The sequence below is a fragment of the Camponotus floridanus genome, unplaced genomic scaffold, assembly GCF_003227725.1.
Source record: "Camponotus floridanus strain SB8 unplaced genomic scaffold, Cflo_v7.5 scaffold24, whole genome shotgun sequence".
Taxonomy (NCBI): Eukaryota; Metazoa; Arthropoda; class Insecta; order Hymenoptera; family Formicidae; genus Camponotus; species Camponotus floridanus.
The window spans coordinates 2,728,852-2,753,503 of NW_020229370.1; the positions used below are offsets into that span (position 1 = coordinate 2,728,852).

A 24,652-nucleotide genomic window follows, 5' to 3' on the forward strand; every position below is an offset into this window, starting at 1 on the left:
GCCCACGCCGGGCCGCGCTAATCGGCTACGCAAATATGAGCGGGAGCCGACGTAATCCCCGCTCGTGGACTCTGGTATTTTAATTGACTCGGATTCTGCGGACCGCACGCCAGTCGGGCTACTCGAGATGATTTCGCGCTATCATAGTCGAGCACTTTCTTCCGATGAGACGCGCGCGCGTGAATCACCGCGGCGGCACGCGGCGCGCGGTGATGTCAATCTTTGCTCAGCTGACTGACGAGATCGGGGCCTCACCTTCGTCGCGCGAGACGCCCCATCTCTCCTCTCCGACCTCGCATTCTTTCGCGTTCGGTGTAAACGCTCGGGATGAGGCGCGACGACTATATAAACGCTGCATTTCCTCTCGCCTTCCCGTCGCGCTGATGCGTTATCGCCTCGCTCCGAATCCGTTCGTCGCGAAATTCCCAAGATTTATGACTGGCCGACGTTGATACTTTGTTGGAATATCATCGTTTTGGTACCATTTTGCGCGACGCGTTCTTTGCAGCGACATTTCTCAACCTGTATTTTAAAGAGAATTTAAATGCATCGGTTACTGGCATCGAAAAGAAAGAGACCGTTTCTCGTAGAAAACTTTGGTCGTTACGCCAATGCAACAATTTATTTTCTCGCGAATGCGCGACACGAAGCCCGCGGATCGATAGGGATTTGATACACCTCTATAAGTTTTATTGATAAAAGATGCACTTTAATCGAGGTCCCTCGTTTTAAGCTGGAAAGTTCGAAATTTGGTGTATATCGCTTTTCGATGTATTATTTGCAGCAGATTCGAGGTACATTTCTGTGATATTTCTTTTCGCGTTGCCATCCATTTCCGTCCTTTCGATGCCAGTCAGCTGAAAATTCACGTTGCAATGTCGCGCGATTGCGTCTTTGATTATCGAATAAATAAATTCGCCACCGACAGCATCGCCGGCTTTCCGACGCAGTCGTCGTTCGAGTATTTTTCTCAAACGAAACGCGTAATGCTCGTGTACATGTGGACGTTATACACAGCTGCACACGTCGAATGTAATTGCCTCGCCACCCCGTGACCGGTGAATTCCACGGCGACTGAATCATCGAAATAAAATATCATCGATCGCCATTCGAACGTCAATCTCCACGGCTCCATTAGCAAAGAAGAATATTTTTATTCGAAACTCGTGACGCATCGATGACGAATTACACGGATCACTTGAACAGAGCCGTTACACTTGCATTCGCATGGGAGGAATTTCTCGCAGGAATGCGATAAGACTGTGAATTTTCCATCTCGCTAATAGAGTTTCTTAATTAATAAAACGAATCTTTTATCGTTGTCTACTTGTATTATCTCTCAGTCGTAAGAATATCATCGTAAAAGGCGAATAGAAAATTAAAATTTCTAAGTGCTTACAAATTAAGAGAAGAAAGTTAAGATCTCTCGACTTAAAATTCGAGATTTAGGAATCGCAATTTGAGCTTGCGTCGATAGTTTGCATACTCCCAGATTCACTTATCTTATCACTTATCGCGTTATCGTTGCATTGCAAATTTATAATATCGCTTTTATAGCTTTCTATTTTCGCTCTCCCCGCGCTTTTCTCTCGAACAAAGTATCGAAGCAATAAAGTTTCGGAGAGCTACGATCGCCGAGATTAATATCCCACGCTCGTCGCAGCGGCATTTCCAGTTGCGACTAATTGGCAGCCGGTATTACACATAGGCACGGTCGCTATCGTTGAATCGCTTGCGTAACGACGTTAAATCATTGCGCGTTGCGATCGAATGCATGCGCGGTAGACGAAAAAAAAAGAAGAAAGACGAGAGATGGGGGCAAGCGAACGAGCGAGAGAGAGAGAGAGAGAGAGAGAGAGACAGAAGGAATAAAGCACGCGAGATCGATCGCGAATGACTCGAGGGCATACGTTGCATTAATTCTAACCCGGCTCTACCACGTAGACATTTCGATAAATCTCGATCTCGTTCTGCGCCCAGACGGAAATGCAACCCACGTGTCGCTCGATTTCAACTTGCTTCGATTGCACTCGCGGCGATTTAACGCACGATATATCGTCCATGCGTGTTATTCTGTTATGTGGATATAAGGTCATTCGTGTAAAGTACGGCGACGATAAATACGGTACATGTGTAAAGCCGGTGTTCATTGAAACGCGGAATGAAAGAACGTCGTTTGCGTCCTTTCGGAACAAGTAATTTTTGATATTCATCCCTATTGCACGTCATTTTGACATTTTAGCGTTCATGGCGATTATTTTAAAAGGAAAAACAAACAAAGAATATTTTTATACGACTTTTACACATTTTGTAAAACGCTCAGATTTTATTTGCGATAAAAGTCGATTGTTTTCACAATTTTTCCCGTTTTAATGCAATAACCGTCAGAATAATTAATCTAAACGGCCAACGTCTTTCGCGCATATATACACGCGGTCCGGGTTTAAACATAAATTTATGAAGCGCTTCGCGCAAACGAAACAGGAGCTCTTTTATACGAGCGGGATGGACTCGGAAAGTTGCGAACTTTTCCGCGTTATACGCTTTTGGTGTAAGAGTCTATTATACATATAATAAACGACGACATGCCTTCTGTAAAGGTCATGTGCCAGTCGCGCACACGCTGCTTTTTTAATTACGTCAACTTGAAAGCACGATTGCGTGTTCTGGGAAACACGCGACGATTACTTTTACGAGAATACGCTTCGACTTTACGATTTCGCCTATCTTTTTTTGGCAAAATTGTTGCGTCAAACGAACACGAATTTTGTAGACTCGAGTCCATTTTAAACCATGTATAATTCGCGACAGGTTTATATATATAGATGCTTATTTTTAAAAAAATCCACTTCTTTAATCTTTAATATTATAAAATTTTATTTCTCCAACATGCAATGTAATAATTTGGTTTTAATTTTGCGATAATAATGTTAATTTTTATTACAGTATATTTATTTTTACATAAATTTTAATTCTTCAACATGCAATATAATAATTTAATTTTAATTTTGCGATACTAATGTTAATTTTGATTACAGTATATTTATTTTTCTTTTTATATTCTTAATATTTAATAATAAAATTTGTGTTTGTTTTTTATTTCAAGAAATCATATAATTGAATTAATTTAAAGTATTGTAATTTTTAAAGTTTGCAATTTTTTTATCATGATTTTCTATTTAATTAATGAAGAATAAAATTGCAATTAAAACTTTAAACTTTTAATTAAATTAGTTAAACCATTAATAAATTAATTCATTAATAATATTAAAGAGATAAAAATTAAAATTTTTAATAGAATTTTATAATTTCGTATAATATAAAAATTTCTTATTTTTCGTAATAAAAGGAAATATTTAAATAGGTAAAATTCATGTGTGTAGTAAGATACGTGACATGTATAATTAAATAGATTTCTATTTTAAATTCCGTCGCGAATTATAAAATTATCTGAAATGGGCTTGGTGAAAAAAAAATTTCTTTCCAACATTTTATTACGATGTTTTTTTCTTGTAGAGAATCTTTATAACGTTTTTAAGAGGTAGCTAACTTGCGCCATAAACTCTTTGATCCTTTTACGAGAGTACCGACAATAAATTGATCTCATCTCTTTCTACAAAGTACAAACGACAACGTAATAATACGAAAGGTTCGATTTTCTTTCTCGGCGAAATTTTACACGCTACGTTTCGGCGGCTCGATGTCGCCGAAATTCACGTTCTCGCCCACAGTTTCGCCTGCGATCGAGCACTTTAATTAAACCGTCGTCGCGGTGGTCGCGCGCGAAAACCTGGGGCAACCGGGGCGAAAAGAGCAAGGACGGAGAGAGATCGTAATACGATTTAATAATTTATTCCAGGCACGTCGTTCGGCGAGTCGGCAGCGGCGGCGACGCGGGGCGATTGGGAGCAGATGGGCGAGGGAAAAGAATCGAGACAAAACGGCGACTGGAAGGACGACGAGAGGACCACGGGCGGCACGCGGTTCACCAGCTGGACAGGTAAGAGGGAAAACCTGTTGAATTAATGTCACTCCTACCTCGCGTTCTCTCGCTCTCGCCTCTATTTCTAATTTGTGCGGCGCGCCCGGTATCCAATCCATTCGATACAATAGTTATTAATTTTGACGTGCAATTGAAACGCGTGATTAACGGATCGAAAACGACCGTTGATACGTATTATCCCGACGGACTTTGGTGTATGTTACTCTTTCCCCCCCTCTCTCTCTTGCGATGCTTCCTCTGTAATTACCGTGTTCGCCGATCACGCTGCTCGAGCATGTACGACATTTCCGCCGATCAACGTGTCCGTTGTCCGTAATTGAAATTGATCGGGAATTAACGTCGCGCTTTAAGCCACGTCTCCTCAAAATAAAAATACGCGCGACAGACGTGACGTTCGGGAAATAATCGGAAAGATTTGCTCGGAACGGTTTGTGTCTTCCGTCTCTAAAAAATTAATCGACGCTCAAATATACTTGGAATCGTCGCGAGTTAAAGTAATACAATATGCCGCAATGCGGAGGACGTAATGCCAAAAAGAGGAAAAGTGTATGTTTACTTTGAAAAATCGCCAGCGCTCTCGAGAACAAATATTTCTTCGGAAATGATATCGCAGAGAGATATAATCTCACATCTCGCAAACATGACATTTAACTTAGCAAATAACTAATTGCCAAATGCGTTTATTCCATCTCGTTAATCAGCTGATTTTGACAGAGATGCCGCGACGAACTATTCATCTTTGACATTTTCAATGTTGCTATCGGCGCGAACTTACGAGCAAACTGTACACAAGAGGCCTTTTTCTCGCGATATAAGCGCGGACAATGGCAACTTGTTTCAAAGTTGATAAAGCACGCGTACCTATACGCGGTGTAAGGATAATGCCTCCTGTCAAACAGGTATCTCACCGTAGGACGCGTCGATTACTTTGTCAGCGCGGTAGATTTATACGAGTTGAGTATATCGTTAGCAATGGGCCTATCTACCATAGCTAAAATTTTACGCGCGCGTCATAAGTTATCGAGCAACTTTATATGCGGACGAGCAAAGTTCTGTTATAAAATATATCGGGCGTAACTTTGCAAAATATGTTATTTCAATCATTAATAATATCCGCAATATTACAATACATTATTCGCTCTTGCTTCTGAAGTAGCACGACCTCACTAACGATCGGTTTTTCATCAATAAATCAGATTATGTTGTGTCATATTGAAATTACGGACAGCTCAAATAGCGATATCGTTATTAACGTTAATTGCGCTAATTAGAGAACTAATTGCAGCGTCTATTTACGCAATGTTTACGAGTGTCAAAATGCGATAAATAACATTGAAATTGTCCATCCAGCGTTGTCGCGTTCTCCTGTGTTCAAAATAATTCAATGAAACTGGATATTGAAGATGTTATAACATGGAAATGTATGCTTCGATCGCACCAGGTGCTTAATATAGGATAAGCGATCGGGAGGTAACGACATAATCCGCCGAGCCCAAGTGGTCGTAGTATCGCGCGTACTGCTCGGCCTCTTCCAAGTTTCGCGAGTAACTTTAGTTAGATGAGAGTTGGATCAACGACACCCGGCAACTTTCGCAAAATCATTTCATTCGAGTGGTTGCGCTAACGATATTTCACTTTATACCGACAATTATGAACAAACAGCTGCATTCAATTTTAAACCGTAATTCCCCGTTCACTTACTCGAACATCCTCGCCAATTTTTCAATGCTATCGGCGTTTTTTTTTTTTTATTAATCCGCGTTCCAATTTGAATTTATCATCAATAGCGCCTACTCCGAACGGCCCGAACAAAACGGCGTTTGCGAATCGCGCGAGATACGGACGCGTAAAAAATATTTCGACAAAATATTCCGTCTCTTCCAAAGAATATTACTCGCGAATTTATCGCGCGCGGGCGACCGAAATTTTACGGCGTCGTTGGCCCGGAAACGTTTAAACGGGTCGTATCGTGGGTGTCGCGCGAGCTCTTGTCGCAGAAAATATGCTTATCCAATTGCTTTATTCGCTCGACCGGCCAAGCTCTTTCTTTCCGCCTCATCCCGCGGATACAGCTCGACATTTTTTATGCATGCGTCGAGTGCACATGTTTTTTTGCGTACGTGTTTTTTAACCTTCCTCTCTCTCTTCATCTACTGTCTCTCTCTCTCTCTCTGTCTCTATTTATCTCTGGAGATTATATTTTCGCCCCCGTCAGATAAGCGTTATCTTTTCGAGCGCCCGGAATGCTGATACGTACCTCCGCGGCTCAGCGCAATGGAATGTGACCTTATCGTTGTGCCAACTAACAAATATTCCGCGGTACGATTAATACATGTAGTCACGATGCGCCCACATTCGAGAGAGCGTGAGAAAGAGAGAGGATGAACGAAAAATAGCGAGAGAGAAGAGCTGTCCGCTGAACGATTCCCGTGCAAATATTTACCGAATTATACATTATTCTTTCTCTTTGCCTTGTCCGGTATCTGACATAATACGCATGAATTTCTTCTGCATTACGAAATCAGGCGACGATATAAAAGAGGCGATACGAAAGGACAAAAAGAATTATTTTTGGCTCCGCGATATCTTCTCATTAAATGCGGAAACATACGATTGTCGAAGGATATGCGACTTTTTTCACGAGATAATCGCAAATTGTTGCAAATTCGCGTAATCGCGGATGTGACGTCGTTTTTGTTACAGCGACAATCGTTATTGTTTATTGTTGGACGCAGAGATTTCTCTCCGCGCCGATAGTATATCGTATAGATTGTGTTGAATTTAAACTGATTTTAAAAGGAATAATTTGAAATTTGATTTATAACGCTTAATTTTTATTTCAATTTTTGTTATTTGATCTCCAAACAAGTTCGCATTTACTTTTATGAGGATAATTCTACGTCAAAATATTGGAAATTTATTTTAACATCGATGATATACGCATTAAAAAACAAGCATTTTCTTCTTTTTTATATAATCTGCGGTAATGTTTTATTTCTTATTGAATGTTTACAGCAAATTTTAAACTTTATATACAAAGCAAAATTCAAAGGCGCGTGTTGATCATTTCGTAGCTGCTGCTTCTTCATTTTATATGCTAATATCCAGCCACTATGGAAATATGCGTTCGAGAAACTAATTTAATTGAAGTCGCGTTGGACTTTGTGCCTTCATTAAGGCAAACCCGCGATAAGACGCGCGAATTCATCGTTGGATCGTGATTCATCGGAACGCCGAATGATAAATCGTGAATAAATCGAATGATTGTCTAGCGATTTTCAAAGTAGCAATATGAAATGACGTAATTTATTTTACGATAAAAAAATAATCTACGTATCTCAAATTCAAATAAACCGGTACGTATTTGACAATTTAATTAATATTTAAATAACTGGTTTCTCTTTGCGATAGAATTTCAACGAATCGAGATAATAAACAAGCGTGGCTCGCGCGGGCAGAAATCTGCAAAATCTTTCCGGGTCAGTGAAGCGAACTCACTTTCTCCTTTCGTTTCGAAACCGTTTGCGAAGAGTTACCGCGTTCGCGTCCCTATTTATTATGTAGCGATATTTCAATTAAGGACGCCGAATACGTATCGACTTGGCGCGCTGTTGTTGACGGGTCGAAAAATTGTCCGGCCGCCTTTTCCGCCGGTTAAAACACCGATAAAGTTGATAATTGACGTTAATTAATATCGAGGGTCGCGCGCAACGACCTCCTCACGGGACGGTGCATCGCCATTAAAGTAAGTTTCAATTACGACGCGAGTCGCGTAGTTGCGTCACATCCCGTATATATATGCGTCGCTTTTCGTCCCCGGGTCGCCAATTAAATTTGTCTCTTCTCGCGTCGATCGACCGTTAATCTCCTTGCGCATCGACGTCCCGGGACGTGACATTAATCACTTTTATCACTCGCCGGAAACCGTCATCGTGCGATAGTCGTCGCATTAACACGCGAAAGTCGACGCGCGGTGATTTGTCTTAATTAACGATTATTTCATGGATTTGATTGCATTACCGCGCCGAGCGTGATGTCGCGCGTTAAAAGCCGCTACCGGAGTCGTGCCGTAGATTCGAGTTTATTCGCGGAAATCGCGCAATTAGTTAGTCGTCTCGCGTGCGTCGTATTTGCGTAGTTGCTTGCTCTCGAGCGAGCGAGAAAATTGGCCGTATCGTCCGATTTAATAATAATTAGATCTCCGTAATGCTCGTTAGTATGCACAGGAATTTAAGTTTGCGACATCACTTATCATTATCAACATCCCTCGATTAGTTCCGTTTAATTTCGTGCCCGTGAAATCTCTTTCTTCCGCGAATCACTTTCATAGTAGTCGCATTCGTTACGCGTTGCACGCTGCATAATCGTTACGGAATCATGCGAGTCATCGCGATAGTTCCTTGCGGATAATTATAGTTGCGCTTCGCGTCCTCGCGTTAATCATGACAGATGTAAGCTCGGTGCGCGTGTTGCAGTTTTTAAATAAACTGCTTCATTATAACATAGATTACGTGGAAATGCAGGAGTCGCTGTAATAACGATGTAATATCCGTTGAATCGACCATGGAAATATAATGTTTTATTTCGTATTGTAATCAACTGAGGATTGCGCGAAGTAAACTTTGCCGGTCCGCACCACGCCATTCATATACGTATACACATAAATGTTTATGTGTGTATGCGTATATATATATATATATATATATATATATATATATATATATATATATGTTGGGATTGTGAATATAAATGAAAGGATGAAAGGATAATTTTTAGCGCAAAAAACGAAACGAGTTTGTCGAAGCATTAAATTAAAATATTAGCCAGAAATTTTTTAAAGGAGTAAATATCTGGCTATTTAAAAACTTATTAACTGCTGAGAGAAAAGAGGAACGGAATATTAAATAAATTATTGATTCGAATTTTTACGTCTTTGCATTCTGCGAAATTATTTTCAGAATAAAAATACAATTATTTTTTAAATCGAATTTTATTGCTTTGCTTGGTAATCTTTTAAATTGTATATGCTCTACGTGCTCGCTTTTTTCTTTATTTACCGGATTTTGTCATGCCGCATAAAAATTTTTATCTTTCGTATACCGCGCGTACACGCGATCGAGACACGCAAGCGAATCGAAAAAGCCGCTTTTGTTTGCGTTGAATGTTTCTGCATTCGAATATAAAAATAATAAAAAAAGAAAAAGAGAAAAATTACTTGCGAGAATGTAATTTTATATATCTCTCAAAGAAAACCGCGCCCCTATCCGAGTATCATGACATAAAGTAACACATTGTCGTGTGCGAGATCACACACGTACACACGTACACACACGCACACACACGCACACACACATATTACCTACACATGTTCACGTGCGCGCGCGGGTAAAAAGTGGCGCGCGTGTGTCAGCCACATGGGACGTAAAACGAGGAGGCGAGATCAGCTGGCCGTACGATAAATGTCATAATACGTCTGCGGCCATTGTGCGTTAACATTAAGCTGGACGGGACGACAGCGCGACGAGGTCGTCGAGGCGAAATATTACAAGACTCATTTCGCGCGTGTAAAAGCTTAGCGTTTCCTCTGGATTTTTTTTCATCGTGGTATTTTGTTAAATGCGAAAGAAAATTTCAGAAAATTCGCGAGCAAGAGATATAGATGTAGCTTGGCAAAATTAAAACGGATAACATTAAAATTATATATATATATATATATATATATATATATGAAGAAAGAGAGATGTTGAAAAAGATCAAGTTTGCGCGCGCAAACTTGTACTTTATAGTGTAATCAAGCGTGAGTTCGTGCTTGTCGATTAGATTACTACGCCGATTATAACTCTGACAGTTCGAAGGACATTATTCTTGCGACTGCGAGAGATTCAGTTATCCCAATTTTGCAGTCGCAATTAAAAGTCAACCGTGGAAACTTGGAGACGACCGAAATCAAGGAAGCGGCGTCTTACCGCAAAAATAAACCGCCGTTAATTACGAGCTAATGAGAAATCGCGGGTGGCGGTGGTGGGAAAAGTTTACGGAAGGTCGCCCACTTTCAGCAATTTGCGATCTGAATTCGTCGACTTTTCCAACGTCTCGCCTCTCCTCGAGCAAAATTACGTAGCAATAATCTCGAGCTTCCCCGAGCCGTCTGCTAATTGCGCTACTCATTCCGAGTTTTATCGGCGATAATCTCTCGTTATCGATACTTTGAGTATAATTTAGTAACTTGAACAGATTTGAAATATTTGCAATGAGACAAATGAGATAATTAGCAATATTTTTTAATTTTTACATTTTAATATTTTACTTCAATAAAAATGCTGTTTAATTAATTCTTATTATAAAAAAATAATAAATACAAGAATCTTTATTATTTTATAGAAAAAATACGAAAGCAGCTCGTGAAAACAACGGTTTTTTAATAGAATTTGATAGGCAAAGTTCAGATGATATCGACAAGCTGATGAATGTTCCGGTATTCGCGTGACAAAAAAAAAAGAATTACACAGCAAACTGAAAAAAATTTATTTCTATCATTAATCATCGCTCGCAGTTTTGATCGCGGGAGCACGCAAGCTGAAACAGATTGTTGTGCAACAAAGCGACAGACGTCCGGCCGACTAATGGCGAAACAGGTTAACCGATCTCAGGGACTCGTTATCGCCGTCTCGTAAATTGCCTCGTTACGACTGCATTTGTAATCGTGCGTTATCGTCGGCCAAGCTCGTGCGAGCGAACAAGCGAGAATCCACGAACGTGAGACAGACGTCTATTAATAGGCGGGTGCGCGCAGCTCGCCCAATTGGAATATGAATCAAGAATACGTCGATAACGGCCAACTAACTCTTTCTCTTTCTTTTAGAAAAAAAGAGAGAGAGAGAGAGAGCATCTCTCATTCGAGAGAAACTTTTACCGAATGCATAGTATCGATGCACTTTTTTGCACTCGATCGAAAATACGATACCTGCCTGCGCCATACTTTTTCGCAAAAACGTCTCATTTACATTTTCCGCGATTTGCAATGATGGATAGCAAACGTATTCTCTCGCCGTTTATTAAGAAACGTTCATTTATTTTTTTTACGGAGCTAAAGTTGACTCTTTCCGCGATATAAAAGCTCTTTTATGTCTGTTTACCGCGGTTTAGTATACCATTTCTCTTTCTCTCTCATTCTCTCTCTCTCTCTTCGTGTTTTGCATTTCTTTAGAAAATGAGAAAATAACAGGAGGGATTAATATTCCGGCTCTGTTAGTTCGGTAAACTCAATGAGACGCACCTGTCATTCCGATAAAGTTGTACGCCGTCGATTTTATATTTTAGGATAGATCTCGACAAGAAGACTGCCTCGTAGCACTCGTGTGTTTCACAATCGGCACACAGACCTTTCGGATGAAATTTCAGTGAATGACGTTTTTATTCAACCGCGTCGTAAAGTAATTTTCTGTGATTCATCGTCCGTATCGTCTCTCTTAATATTGACTGCGGCAAAATAGCGAACAAGTCCCGGTATCGATATAAACGTTGAGGCAACCTGCCAACGTGTGCGTCACATTTGTCTGATTTTATCGCGGTTAAAAAGACGCGAGGCAGAGTGCTTCGATTCCTCGACTAATTTAAAGCGGTCGCGATACACTCGAAAATTTCCTTCGCTATTAAAAACACCGCTCGTTTCCGGCCATCTGTTTCAATTTCGCGGCATCGATGCGCCGCGGCTACCGCGTATCCGCCTTCAAACGCAAGCGAGACACTCCAAGGACCGCTAGGCACCGTTAGGCAAATATTTTATTAGAACACGGGACTGCACACTTGCGGAGATTTACATATATTATAATAAGCAAACAGAACGCGCGAGTCTAATGTCGTTTGTATGTTTTCAGCATACCTAATTAGCGGGAGCAAAAGCTCTTGCGCGATCTGTTAAAGCCTTTACCGTCACCGCTAATTGAGAAATCACCTTTGAACTTCGAACAGTACGCTCCCTGGGAACGTCTTAGGCGATCAAAGAGACGCTTTCCCTTCTCAAACTTGAGCCATCAATATTGATCGAGCGTAAAGTATTTTTCCAGTTAAAAAATTTCTCTTTATTCCTTTAGCGGAGAAGAATATTTTTTACTCGTAAAATTGGTAAAATCACGTTGTTTTTGCTATCGAAAGAGAATTTGACATTTTTTGTCAAACTAGTTCAGATGTAGTTCAGATTCTTTAAAAATTAAGATAGAAATGTCTACAACGCGATATTAATTTGATAGATTTTTCGATTACGCATTTCCTTGTACGGTGACAATTTCATTCACGCAATACATGACGGACTTTGCGTCAACAGGTGGAGGAGAGCGAAAGATCGAAGCAGCGTAAATCAGCGAAACGATTTATAACGATCATTTATACGCGACCGGCGATTAAATCTTTCACCTTTGATAGGTGGTACACCGACGCGTGACAAACGGCAAAGGAGAGTCCGCGTCCGGTCCTCGCGATAAAACGCCCGCGCGAGGTCGAGGCGCGTCATCGTAACTCGGCTTAGGATAGAAATTAGCCGGGCCTTTGTACATGTACCTCGTCCTTTTTCGCGTTACACCCACGAGAAGCAGACGGGTTCCCTCTGGGTTCGCAGAGAGAACCGCTCTCAGACATGCCACTTGAAATTCTCGTTCTCCCTCCGAGCGGATGATTCGCTGCTGTCTCACCATGATCTCCAAGTATGGTCGTTGACGCGATGCTAAAACGTACGTAGGCTAAAACGACATCGTCCCTCGCATGCCTTTCCAGCGACGATGATCTCGTTCGTTCACCGGATGGCAATTTATCGGGATCGGCGTAAGCTCATATGTGTCGCTCGTTTGAAGCGGAGCCCGTCTTTTTTTGCCATTTTCTGGCCGCGTTGTTTTTTCCGCTTCGAAAGAGAGCGACCGCTCTCCCTGAATTACTCTTAAACGCAGGGAGACGCTTGTCATTTTTCATTAAACCGCGTCGCGTCACGCGCCATAAGTCGCGCTTATTACGGATGGTTAAACCCGGGCAATAATCATGGGATTGTTATGTCATTGATCGCGGTCGCTCGGAGAACATTAAAGGGACGCGACTCGTTAGAACATGCCGCTCGTGGGCCAGTTCATTAGCTGCTAATTAATTCATTAGTGCGTGATGGTTGTTGTAGAAAGTTCAAAAAACTCTATTTTTTTAAATATATTATTATTAACGCATTGTTATAGCTAGTATGTATCCATTTCCGACTACTTTTCTCTATGTAAATAATTTGCATGTAACTTTTAAATATTCTATTTATAATTCGAAAGGATATGTATGCATATATATTTCTAGAAAGTTAAATCTCGCATTAATAACAAGAAATAAAAGTTGTAACGTTATTCGAATTAAAGAGAAAAGCATATGATTAAATATAAAAAGTCTTATACAACATGCAGAGTGTCGGACATGTCGCTGCAAACGATGAGTGTCGGATTCGACAAACGTATTTTGCCGTCAGTTTGAAATCGATTTAATCTATACGGAGTAACTATCTACGCGAATGACACTTTCCATTTGAACATAAATGTCTGACGACAATGCACTTTGCGAATCGAATTTATCGGGCGAATTAAACTTATTCGGAAACACTCGACGGTGAATATTTCGACAACAATCATAATTGACGAGTCGTGACGCGGAAAGTTTGCACGCAGGACGGAAACATGGCAAAGATACATTTTTCCGATAGAATACATTCATCTATCGACTGTTGCGCCCATCCGCATCATTTGCGCATCGCTCTCTTTAAGGCGACAATTCTTGCGAGCTTTTATTCGAGCTTTTATCATCGCGAAAAGTTTCTCACCTCCGGATATATATAAAGGAGGAAGCGAGGAAAACTCGTCGCTGAAATTTTTACGGGCCACCGAAGCTGCGTCTGCCGTCAAGAGTCTCGATTAAAAGCGTTCCGCTGGCTTATGAAGCGCATCGACTTCCATCCCGAGATATACGATTCTCGAGTGCGGAAAATGAACCTACTTCTCTTTTATACGACGTTTGTCGAAGAGTAATCGAGAAAGAGAGAGAGAGAGAGAAAGGGAGATCTGACGCGTCGGCTGGATTCCAATTCTTTTTCCCCGCTGGCTGGTTATTCGGAGCGCGCGACCGCGGAGCCGTGAAATGACCGTAATTAAAATAGATGTAATCACTCGGCCGCACGGTAACCACGTGGGAAGGTATGCCACCGGTGCTACGTGTGCATTATCCGATGCACGGAATCCTGTCCGCGTTCGCCGGACCGCTTGTTAGCACAAGACCTGGGAAACAATTTTGTTTTATTCATTTACACAGTTTCGTTGTTCCCCGAGCTTCATTGCTTTCGTATGCGCCGGGTAATATTTTAACGTTGTTACTCGAATAAAGTTAAACTCTTTCGGACGCGTCTTGGATTTCGCTGTATTACATTTTTTAAATTAATAATGCAGACGTACAATCATCGAGTGATAAAAATAATAATTCATTCGTTCAATTACATCAATGACAAATTAAGTTACTTAATTTACAAAGAAAGAGAATACATGTCCTAATGATTCTAATAATATTTTTACGTAATCTGGTTTTGTTGGAGGGAATTCTTTTAAATTCTTCGAGCTCTATGGCGTTTCTCGTTTAACTATAATTGCATATCTGTGGTCACACGCGAGCGTGCGACTGGGGATCGTGTTTTACGATAGCAACTTTCGGCGGGCTGGTTTTGGAGAGTCGAATCCGAGACAGAAGGGAGAAAGGTGAATTACCATGCAGGTACCTTCAGGGTGGCCGAGAATATTCTTCGTGATTTATTGGCGACGTAAATCCGTGGCAAAACGAAGGGTGCGAGGAGGGTCTGCGAAGGAAGGAACTGCGAGATCGAAATGGGAAAAGAGGGAACAGCAACGGGGATGGGAGAGCAAAGTGGGGCGGTCGACTGGTAAGAGACAGTGAGGAAGGGGGAAGGAGACAGGAAATCTTTTAGCGGAGGACCGGCTTCCTCTTTGCGCTCGCTACAGAAAGGGACCATTATGAGGATCCACTGGGGAAAAGATTCACGACCGTTTCCGCGAATGTATATTGTTAAAATGCAGGCGAGTGCGCATTCACGAAAAAGGGACGGCGCGAAGATTGGCGGGGAAACAAGTTTTCTATGCGCTTTAATATTGCGGAAATTAGAGTATTCTAAAGGGACGCGGAAAGACAGCTGTTGATAAAAGAATTTCTAATTAGAACGAAACGTGACAAATATTATGTAACCGTGTAAAAGCAGAGCAAATAAAGTAGCTCCGACAGCGTATTTCAAAGAGATGCGATATTATATTTGCAATTTTATATTTTAAATTTCTTTTTCGTATTTTAAATCGAGAAAATATTATCATATAATCAAATGTATAAAAAGATTGAATAAAGTCACACACAAATGCTTAGATACGGATACGGATATAGCGCAACGCGGTTGCCTCTAGTCGACATTTTCGACCCCCAACATTGCTGAAAATGTTGTTGATGACCCATCGGGGTTGTCGTAATTCACGATCCGAGAACCGTTACCGATAAACGTTCTTCGCGCCAAGGAAAAATGGCAGAATTCGAAGAAGAGTTACGTCCAGTATCTGTGCTCCAAGATCAGAAGGACGAAGCCGTTGTCGCCGTAACGGAGAGTGACTGAGAAGCTCGAGAAAGTAATCTGTCCCACTTTTCACCCTTAACCAGCCTAGTGACTAGGGTCTTTTGAAAAAGAATTTACGAAGCCCCGTTAGATACGCTCCGCGTCTCGTAACTTGATTGAAATCAGTTATATGCAACGATAATAAAATCTACGATGTAATTTGATTTTGCAATATTTGTTAGAGTTTGCGTCGCGCACGAATACTTTGACACGTTATTAAAGTTAGTAAAGAGAGACTTCACTTTATTTATAGTAATTATACACTGAGAAAAATCGTTTGATTGAACCAACAAGACGTATATGATTGAAGGCATTTTGGTTAAATCAAACAAGAATTTTTAGTTATGATAAGATTCGATTTTTTTATAACTAGAACGTTTAATAAATTTTACTATAAAAGTTTGGTTAGTATTTTCTGGTTGAATCTATAAAATTTCTTGTCGCATTTCTTTGCTTGCTAGTATTAACGTTAAATCCAAAGTATATTTTTTTTCTCTTACGTGCAGTAGTGCCAGAAAGAGGACGCTAGATCTGGTCTGATTGTGTGTGTTTGAGCTGCATCCTCTTCTTGCATCACTGTTTATCAGTTTAATTTCTAACAAACTGAATTTAAAATAATTTATTCAATAATCTAGATTGAATTTATCCAGTAATCTTGTTGGAATTTAAATATTAAACAGACTTTTGAGATTAGATGGAGAAAATTTTAAACGACTTGGTGTTGGCGAGTTTAGTATTATTAACCAGAAAATTTGATAAATTTAACAAGAAGAAATTAATCAGATTCATCTGGTAATTTCTACTAGAATTCTGGTTCGTCCATTTTCCAACAGACATACTGGTTGAATCTACCAGAATTCTAATTAATTAAACAACCAGATTTTTTTCTCAGTGTAGAGGAGGATATATTTTAGATCAGTTAGATAATTATAATTGTAATTTTCGACAAACACACATAGTCATTCTTCTTCTGAGATGTACGTGATGAGCGCTTTTGTTGAAACGCGACTCATTATCTATAGCGCCATTCCTTATTATTCGCGAATTTCATCTTTAGCGGCGCGTTTATATATTGCTTGTAGACGTTGCACTTTGTTGACGCTATGGCTACGGTTGCTTGTGTCTGAAAGCACGATCCCTCCTTCTCCCCTTTTCTTGCATATCCGCTTATTACATGCCGTCAACCGAGGACGCCGAAACCTCTCTGATATGTCTCGCTGAAGATGACACGAGAATTCTTGCTTGCGTTTGCATTCTTGTTCCCTCTTGTTGAGAAATTTAAATTTTTTTTTCTTCTGTACCAAGGAGAACATCACGATAATATCGAAAACCTGAAGTTATAAAGTTATTATAGAGAAGGAATCTTTTATTACCTTTTGTAAAGTACGAGTTTTAAATTTACCCATCATATGTTTTTCTTACCAAGTATCTAAGTATAGGCAGCCTGGCAGACTCATATTGGAATCTCTCTTATATAAGTAACATTGAGGAAAATAACGTGGCCGTATGTAAGCATAGCAAATCGATTTAATAAGGGAGGAAGCAATGTTCTGCATAATCGATTATTCATGGATCTTTAATGATACCGATTACCTTTTTGCGACGTCTGAAACGCTTAGTGCTCTTCAGAACTGGTTTCTTTTTTTCCCGATGGATATAACATGTTTCACTAGCATGCGTATCGAATGATCGAGATTATACCGTCGAAGATTATAGTACAATAATGGGCATCCTTGAAAATTAGAAAATATCGTTAAAATATTAGGGATATTCGCTTAATTATATATCACAAAATAACACGCTATATATATGCATATTACAAACACTTTGAAGAGATTTTTATTTCTGTCATAAATATTGATACGTCGATCGATCAAGATAAAATCATTTTTCTGTTCCGTTTCATTACTTCACGCGATACTCGAGTGCATCGTCTCAGTTTGCATGACGAATCGCGGTTCATTATGTTTGCGAGAAACGAGGTGCGCAGAAATCTCGTCGCAAGTGTTTTTCACGGTCCGGACTGAGCCGCTTCCTCGTCGGACGACTCGTAACGATAACAAGCTGCCTTGAAACAAGCGCGGTCGTTCGCCATAAGTAAGAAAAATCGAGCAAAGTTAAGCTTCCGCGCCGCGTATGTACAAATCGTTAGTCGCAACGTCTTGTAAATACGACATATGCACTCAATAATAAACAGCTAGGCTGATTAAAGCCGTAGATCTTTTATTGCCCTATAAAAACCGTGAGGATGGATTTTGATGTTCTCGTTTAAAGGTATTTTAAACGGATATCTACTTTAAACTAGCAATATCGATTTTGCGTTTACATTTATTTAACAAAATTGCAATTTACGCACGGACTATTATATTCTAAAGTATATTTATGTAATACAATTAAAACAGTTATATAATCAAATTATAAAAGATTCAAATATAGTATGTGCGTGCGAGAGAAGGAGAGAGAGAAATCAAATTATTATTACGTTTTGACGGAACAGTTGTTGAACTAATACGATAATTTTATAATAAATTTTTTATATACTTGCCGACAAAAGATTCAATAATCTGAAATATTCACGCGTGTAATACATAGATATGTATATGTGGTGTAATGGCTTCATTTGTTTCACCCTGAAACGATTTCCCTTCCTTAGAACGGCCTTAAATTCTTGTAATATCTTGCGCGAACGTTCGCGAGCGTCGCAAAACGTTTAACGAAGAATTGCGAGAAGAGCGCGGCGCGCTTTGGATGGAACATTGTTCCGCCAGAACTTCATGATGTCTTCCCAGGGACGAGTTCCAGGGGTTTGGCTGACTTCCGGCCACGATCGCCCGTGAGTCCTTGTTCACGTGGAATCCACTTCCGCCCGTATTCCGCCGGATTCACGAGACCGGTGGGATATCGTCGACGACGCGAACGGGGTCACAGAGCGTGAGGATTTTCACGATAACGAATTAGTTACGGCGTAGTTGTTGGACTAGGATGATAATTTCATTATACTCGGTCGGCGGACTTTAAAATTACACTTCAAACGCGCGAATAAAATATTTCTGCCTTTCGGAAAATAATTGCTTTCATTATAAACACGTTAATTTTGCGGAGAACGTACGTCTGAATTAAGTAAAAGAGGAAAGAATTGATGCCGCGATATAATTTCAAGCAGAAATCAAGAATGTTGCAAATGATTTTTAATTATTATACTTTTAAATGATATTTAAAAGAAAAACTATTTACTCCTTTTCTTCTCTCTCCTTTCTCCATTGGTATATAAATCTAAATTATATGGGCGCGGGATTCTTTTTCCGATTACAAAAATTGTAACATCGTAGATTAACGACGTCACCGAATCATTCGTCAATTCATTTGCCATCTTGAAAGTATTAAAAATTCTTGGCGACTATTGTTGTCAGTGATACTCCTAACTTGAAATTTATTTTGTCGACGTTAATATTTTTTTTAAATAACATTCTGGAATTTTGCAATTTTTTTCGTATGCGATTGCTTTTTACGTCATATTTTTCTTTCTCTAAAAACTTTGTGTAAACAAGTACACACATCATTAGGGATATTATATTATACGTGACATAAAACGAGCTTATATCTCCTTTTCACTTGCATGTATAACGAAAATGTGAAAAGTAATCTGGGAAAGATCTTGCCGATTCTGCTTTATACTAGAATCTCTTTTGTCTTTTTTCTCTCTTCTTTTTCCTTTTAGATATATATGAACAAACAATATAGTCGAGCAGCATAATTTCAGCTTTTTTCTTCACGTTTTCTTTCATTTATGCATTGTTGGAAGAATATGAAATTAGATTTTCCCCGACGTAAGACATGTTTTGTAGAAAAATCCATAATCGTAATGAAAGTATCTAATACGTGATCTTTCCGAATTATAATGATCGCATATACCCATCAACATCACGACACGAGACGATGATTGCTGCCTAAATTGCAAGCTGGAGGCACGCCCGGAAGAAGCGTGGTAGTTAATTTTCAAGTCAGCAAATTTTGGTAACGCTACGGATGGTGATAGGAGGAGGAAGAGAAAGGGGGTAGTGGCAAACCAGTAACTCGGATGAGCTCGTAAAGCTGGTAGTACGTAGTGACTCGTTGTTTCGACGAGAATTGTTTACACCTGTGACGTTCAGCTCCGCGTTCACTCCCGGCGCACTTGTGGAACGAGAATATTGTACCCTGGAGCAAATCTTCGGGATACATAATGATCCCGTTCTTAACCCGGCCGTGAGAAATTACCACCTCAGGTTCGAAGGGGGATTTAACGAGCGAACTCAAAAGGAGCGCCTCGTAAAAAAACAGGATGACGTTGATGGCTCGCCGTCTTACGACATAACACACGACGGATAATCACATTTATATATCGAATTATGGTCCATAAAAGTTATTTAGGTGTGATTCTATAGAAAGTTTCTTTATATGTACATGTTAAAGTTTTTTTTCAAACGATGAATTAAGCACACATTCCGAATTGCTGCAAAATTTTCCTATAAATATCAATTCCTCATGATTTATTTGTGATCGATAGTCGAGAGTTGTATACAAATATGTGTCTCGTTCAAGATAAAAATTTTTTATGCTTCTGTGTGTCCACACTATTGAGCTTTACATATGAATACTATTATGATACGGATTTTGCCAGCAATTAATTTGTATTTTGTTTTTCGTAATAATAGAGTAATATGATAAACGGCTTTTCTTCAACGAGTTTATATAAGGCGAACGTTTCTCGCAGCTCCAATTCAATGCGCGGTTTTCAATAGAAACAATGGAAATTATGCGACTGTCGGGTTAACTTCCGGCGACACGATTCGCCGCCAAGTACTTCTCGCGATGGCAAATATTGGTCCAGGACGACATAATGAGATTCATTCGGCGGCTTGGCGTTTTGTAAACTTCGATTGAATATTTGATGAGGGGGAACGATCCGGCGTCAGTCGCACCGTGCCACGATAAAAATGATTCACGCGATCGCGAATTCAATATCCCGAGAAGTCATCGTCGTCGTCGTTTCTCGGTCGCGAGGAAATCCCACGATTCTCCACTTTTCGAAAATTCATAGATTCCGACGAACCAACCGTCTGGCGTTGAGCTTTACTTTTGCGAAAATCTTTGCCGCTTAAAATCCAGTCTTTTCCAGCGACGATCGATGCGCCGGATATCTTTCAATCTAATAGCTTAAAAGGATAAAGTTTGCATTTGACGAGTCCGATCCTTCGATAGTCGCGCACAACGTAACAATTATATTTATTTATAATTTCGGAAAAAATTTAGAATTTTATCAGTTTTATTAGTTTCCTATTTCTTATTTTCCAATTTATTGTTAATTTAAGAGAAATTATTACCTATGCGAGCAAAGTCCTTAAATTTTCCCCGATTACGAGAACAGTTTCACAGATTGCGTATTACGTGTACAAGAAATTGGACAATATAGTGAATCTATCTCTCAACAAAGTTGCGCGGAATAACTTACAATCATAGAGTTTGCAATATGAAGGCCACGACTTAAGATTGAGAAAGACAGAGAGAGAACGCTGAGGGCAAGTCGGTCGACTCTGTTGCAACTCAAACAAGAGAAGTACAGTTTATCGAAGTTCAAATCGTAAGTAGAATAGGGTTGATCTTCGCTTTGGCGAAACTTACTTTGGGGGAGTTTGCTTGTTGGGTGACATTAAGTAATCAATTTTGTCTCACAAACGACGTCTTCTTTATGTCGATTGAGAAACGTCTAATTAATTAATTCACCCATTTCGCAATCTCTCTCTTCTTTTTTCCGATCAAGCTATAAAGCAATCGCAAAGTTTATCCACCCAAATTTTCGCAAATTGCCATCGTTTTCCTCATAATCGATTCATCGATAAATTCGTGATTCGTGTTCCGTTTCGCGTCGCGAAACTTTCACGTCAAAAAGTTCGATGACGTCGGACGTTCTTTCTTCGCTTCTTCGTACTTTCTTGTAATTATATTGAAACACTTAGCAAGTAAACATTAAATTGAAGAGAATTTATGAGAGTCAACTCGAACGCGACGTGGCCTCTTAATTAAATTTATAATTACGCGAACGCGAATATGCTTTCTGTCGCTCTTAATTACTTGAAAATGTTTGAGAAACTTTCGTAGACGCGAATAGTGCGGTTTAACTTCTCGCGTAGATATTTATCGATCTGTTATTTAATTTCATACGTTACCTAGGAAGATTTGTTCGAAAAGCAACAAACTATAACTAACGCAACACCCTACTGTTGTACAATTTTGAAAATAAAACACGGAGCACAATTCGTTCCCTCTTTATTCACCATACAGTACAAAATTCATGAATGCCCGACAATCTTTCGCTTCTTCCTTTGAATTGCGAATTCGCGTACGAAATGCCACTAATTCGTCATTCGTATATTTCCCCCGACATAACGTACCGAGCAGCATCTGCTCGTTGATTAATTCATTAATCTGCTTTTATATACGTCGAATCCATCTCGCGGTACAGCGAAATTTCGAGGTCCAATTTGGTAGCTCGACTTTCGCAGGTGCGCGATGGGGAGGAGGAGGAGGAAGAGTAATAAGAGAAGTAGAGACGAGGAAAGAAGGGGACGGGGGCTACGAGCGGGGAGGACGAGCGGAAGACAGGACGGGTGTATCGCCATTTGTTGGCTCGTAACATTACGGGCGCAAATGGGCTTGGAAAGCCCGAGACGTGCGCACCGCCGATGAAACGAAATTAGGGGGACAGAGGTCGAAGCGGGGTTTATGTGCAGCGGCGGCAAGAAAAGAGAGAAACACGAGGATGAGAATGGCGCGAGACCTTTTTCTCCTTGACGACCCACGACGGAAAGCCGTCCGGCCTCTCAGAAGGCGCATCGTCGACAAGTTTAGTGGGCGGCGGCAAGTACGTGTCAGCGCGATTTCACGATCTCTCTCGTAGAGTTTTTCCCTCCCCCTTCTCCTTCCTCTCTCTCTCTCTCTCTCTTTCCATCTCCCTCGTTTCTACTTTGATTTGCAAGTTATTTTCATTTGAGTTGGATGTCCTTAACTCGCGAAACAGATTTGATATTCGTAAGCGCAAAAATAAAGCCCTTGTTACGGGTTAGATGTAGGTAGACAGATGGAGATTGATTCGAAATCCTAGGACATGTATCCTCTTAACGGATGTCACGAAATTTGACTGATTAGTTAGCAACTAGTCAACAGCGTTCTCAAGATTTAATCTTGCCGAAACTAGATTTCTCTGAAATTATTTTATGTATTATCGAGCAAAGGAAAGTAATAGATTATTTAAATAGTATAATTAAAAGAAATTAGATTAATAATAATTTAACATGTCTTTTAATCCTCTGTAATAAATTTTATTGATGTTCAAACGAGATTGTTATTCCGCTATTTTTTTTCTCGAATCTTTCGTTTTATATTATTCTTTGCGAGAAATTACAGAGCGAATTTTCAGCATGGATGTTTTTGTTGAATTTCCTGCGCACGATGGTCAATTTTGTATAACCACCGTCTGTGGAAGGATTAAATAAATAACATGTCAGTGGAAGGTCCCGTAAATACCATACGTATTTCGAACTTTATTAATAAATCGGTCCGACATTGATTGCATTTTGCAGCGAAAATTTCGCCTCAAGCTCGTAAAACGATAGTTGAATTATTATTCTTAATCGGATAATTGAAGTCAATTAAACGCGAATTCTCCATAAACGAGCGAAATGAGAATCACCTGCCTCGTTCCATATGACATCTCTAATTCCGACCTGACCCGAATTTCGAGATTTCGAAATTGTCGAGAGGGCATTCGGGTATTTTCCCCTGAGACAAGGGATAAAGGACGTGCCGACGAGGAGAGCAAACTGACGCATCGCGCGCAAGAGAGGTCGAAAAATTTAACATTACGATTCCTACCATCGGCAATACTCGACGGTTATACGAGGGAGGAAGAGAACGTGCGCATTTCCATATATAAACGGCAGAATTCAGCCAAGAGTCCTCTTTCTCTCCTGGGTACTAGCTAGGCTCCAACGTGGCCGTGGGTGGCCGTCTTTGTGTGCGCGCGTCGTAGTCAGCAATTTCAACTATCCGCTTTTATTCTTCGCTAGGATATCCCATCCCCTTCCCCTCCCCGCGTTTGTACACCCGTAATCATACGCGCGCAGTTACACCTTCTAGTTCTACATCGATAGAAGGAAAGAGATGCACGGGAGGCGAACGTGTCGACCCGCGGCTACGAATAAAGAGAGCGTCTCTTCGAGATTAGCGAGAGAACAGAATTGCCGGAAAATTATGCAGAACGAGTCATTAGAACGTAATATACGAATGGAGATAGCACTTTTCCGACATATCGTTGTAGAAAAGAAACAAATAAATAATACCATCATATACCATGTATATGTATGTGAATTTTATAATTTATTAATACCTTATATAAAGGTAATATATGTAATTTCTCTCTTCAGATTTTCCGGCCAATTACACAATGTCGAATATAATAATGGAATATAATAACCCATTTCGCGGAACAGCCTCTATCTGTGCACGACCATCGATGAATAAACACAATAATGTGTACGTCGCTATTGGTTGTGCGGTTATAATCGCACATATGCAGTGTGTTTGAGATAGGCAAGATGCACCTGCGTTAGGCTACACTTACATGACTGCAGGTGCGCTAATTAAACGATAAACCACGATAAGCTCCCGAACTTTAACGATATTGCTGGGCTATAGCCTTTGCTTCGGCACAATATACCATATTGTATAATTTTACTGCATTTTCCTGTCGATTTACGGAAATGTCATCTCGTTGAAAGAGCACAAAGAGAACAATACATAATGCATGTGTATGTGTATGCTTTCTATTAATATATCTATATATTTTTAATGAAAATGTGTGACACACGCGGAGTGCTATTTGTCAAAACTTTTTAATTTGTAACGTTAAATTGCATAATTTTCCATGCAACGTACATTGA

The 24,652-nt window shown here is 40.0% G+C and overlaps 1 protein-coding gene across 5 annotated transcripts in view; it reads left to right on the forward strand.

Moving 5' to 3' along the window:
* The window catches only part of LOC105249853 (cysteine-rich motor neuron 1 protein), a 254,936-nt gene that overhangs the window by 155,424 nt on the left and 74,860 nt on the right, over nucleotides 1-24,652 (forward strand). For all 5 annotated transcript variants that reach the window (XM_025409056.1, XM_025409057.1, XM_025409058.1 and 2 more), the window contains one exon: nucleotides 3,860-4,000. In XM_025409056.1, the coding sequence (XP_025264841.1) occupies nucleotides 3,860-4,000 (141 nt within the window). The remainder of the gene's footprint in view (nucleotides 1-3,859; nucleotides 4,001-24,652) is intronic.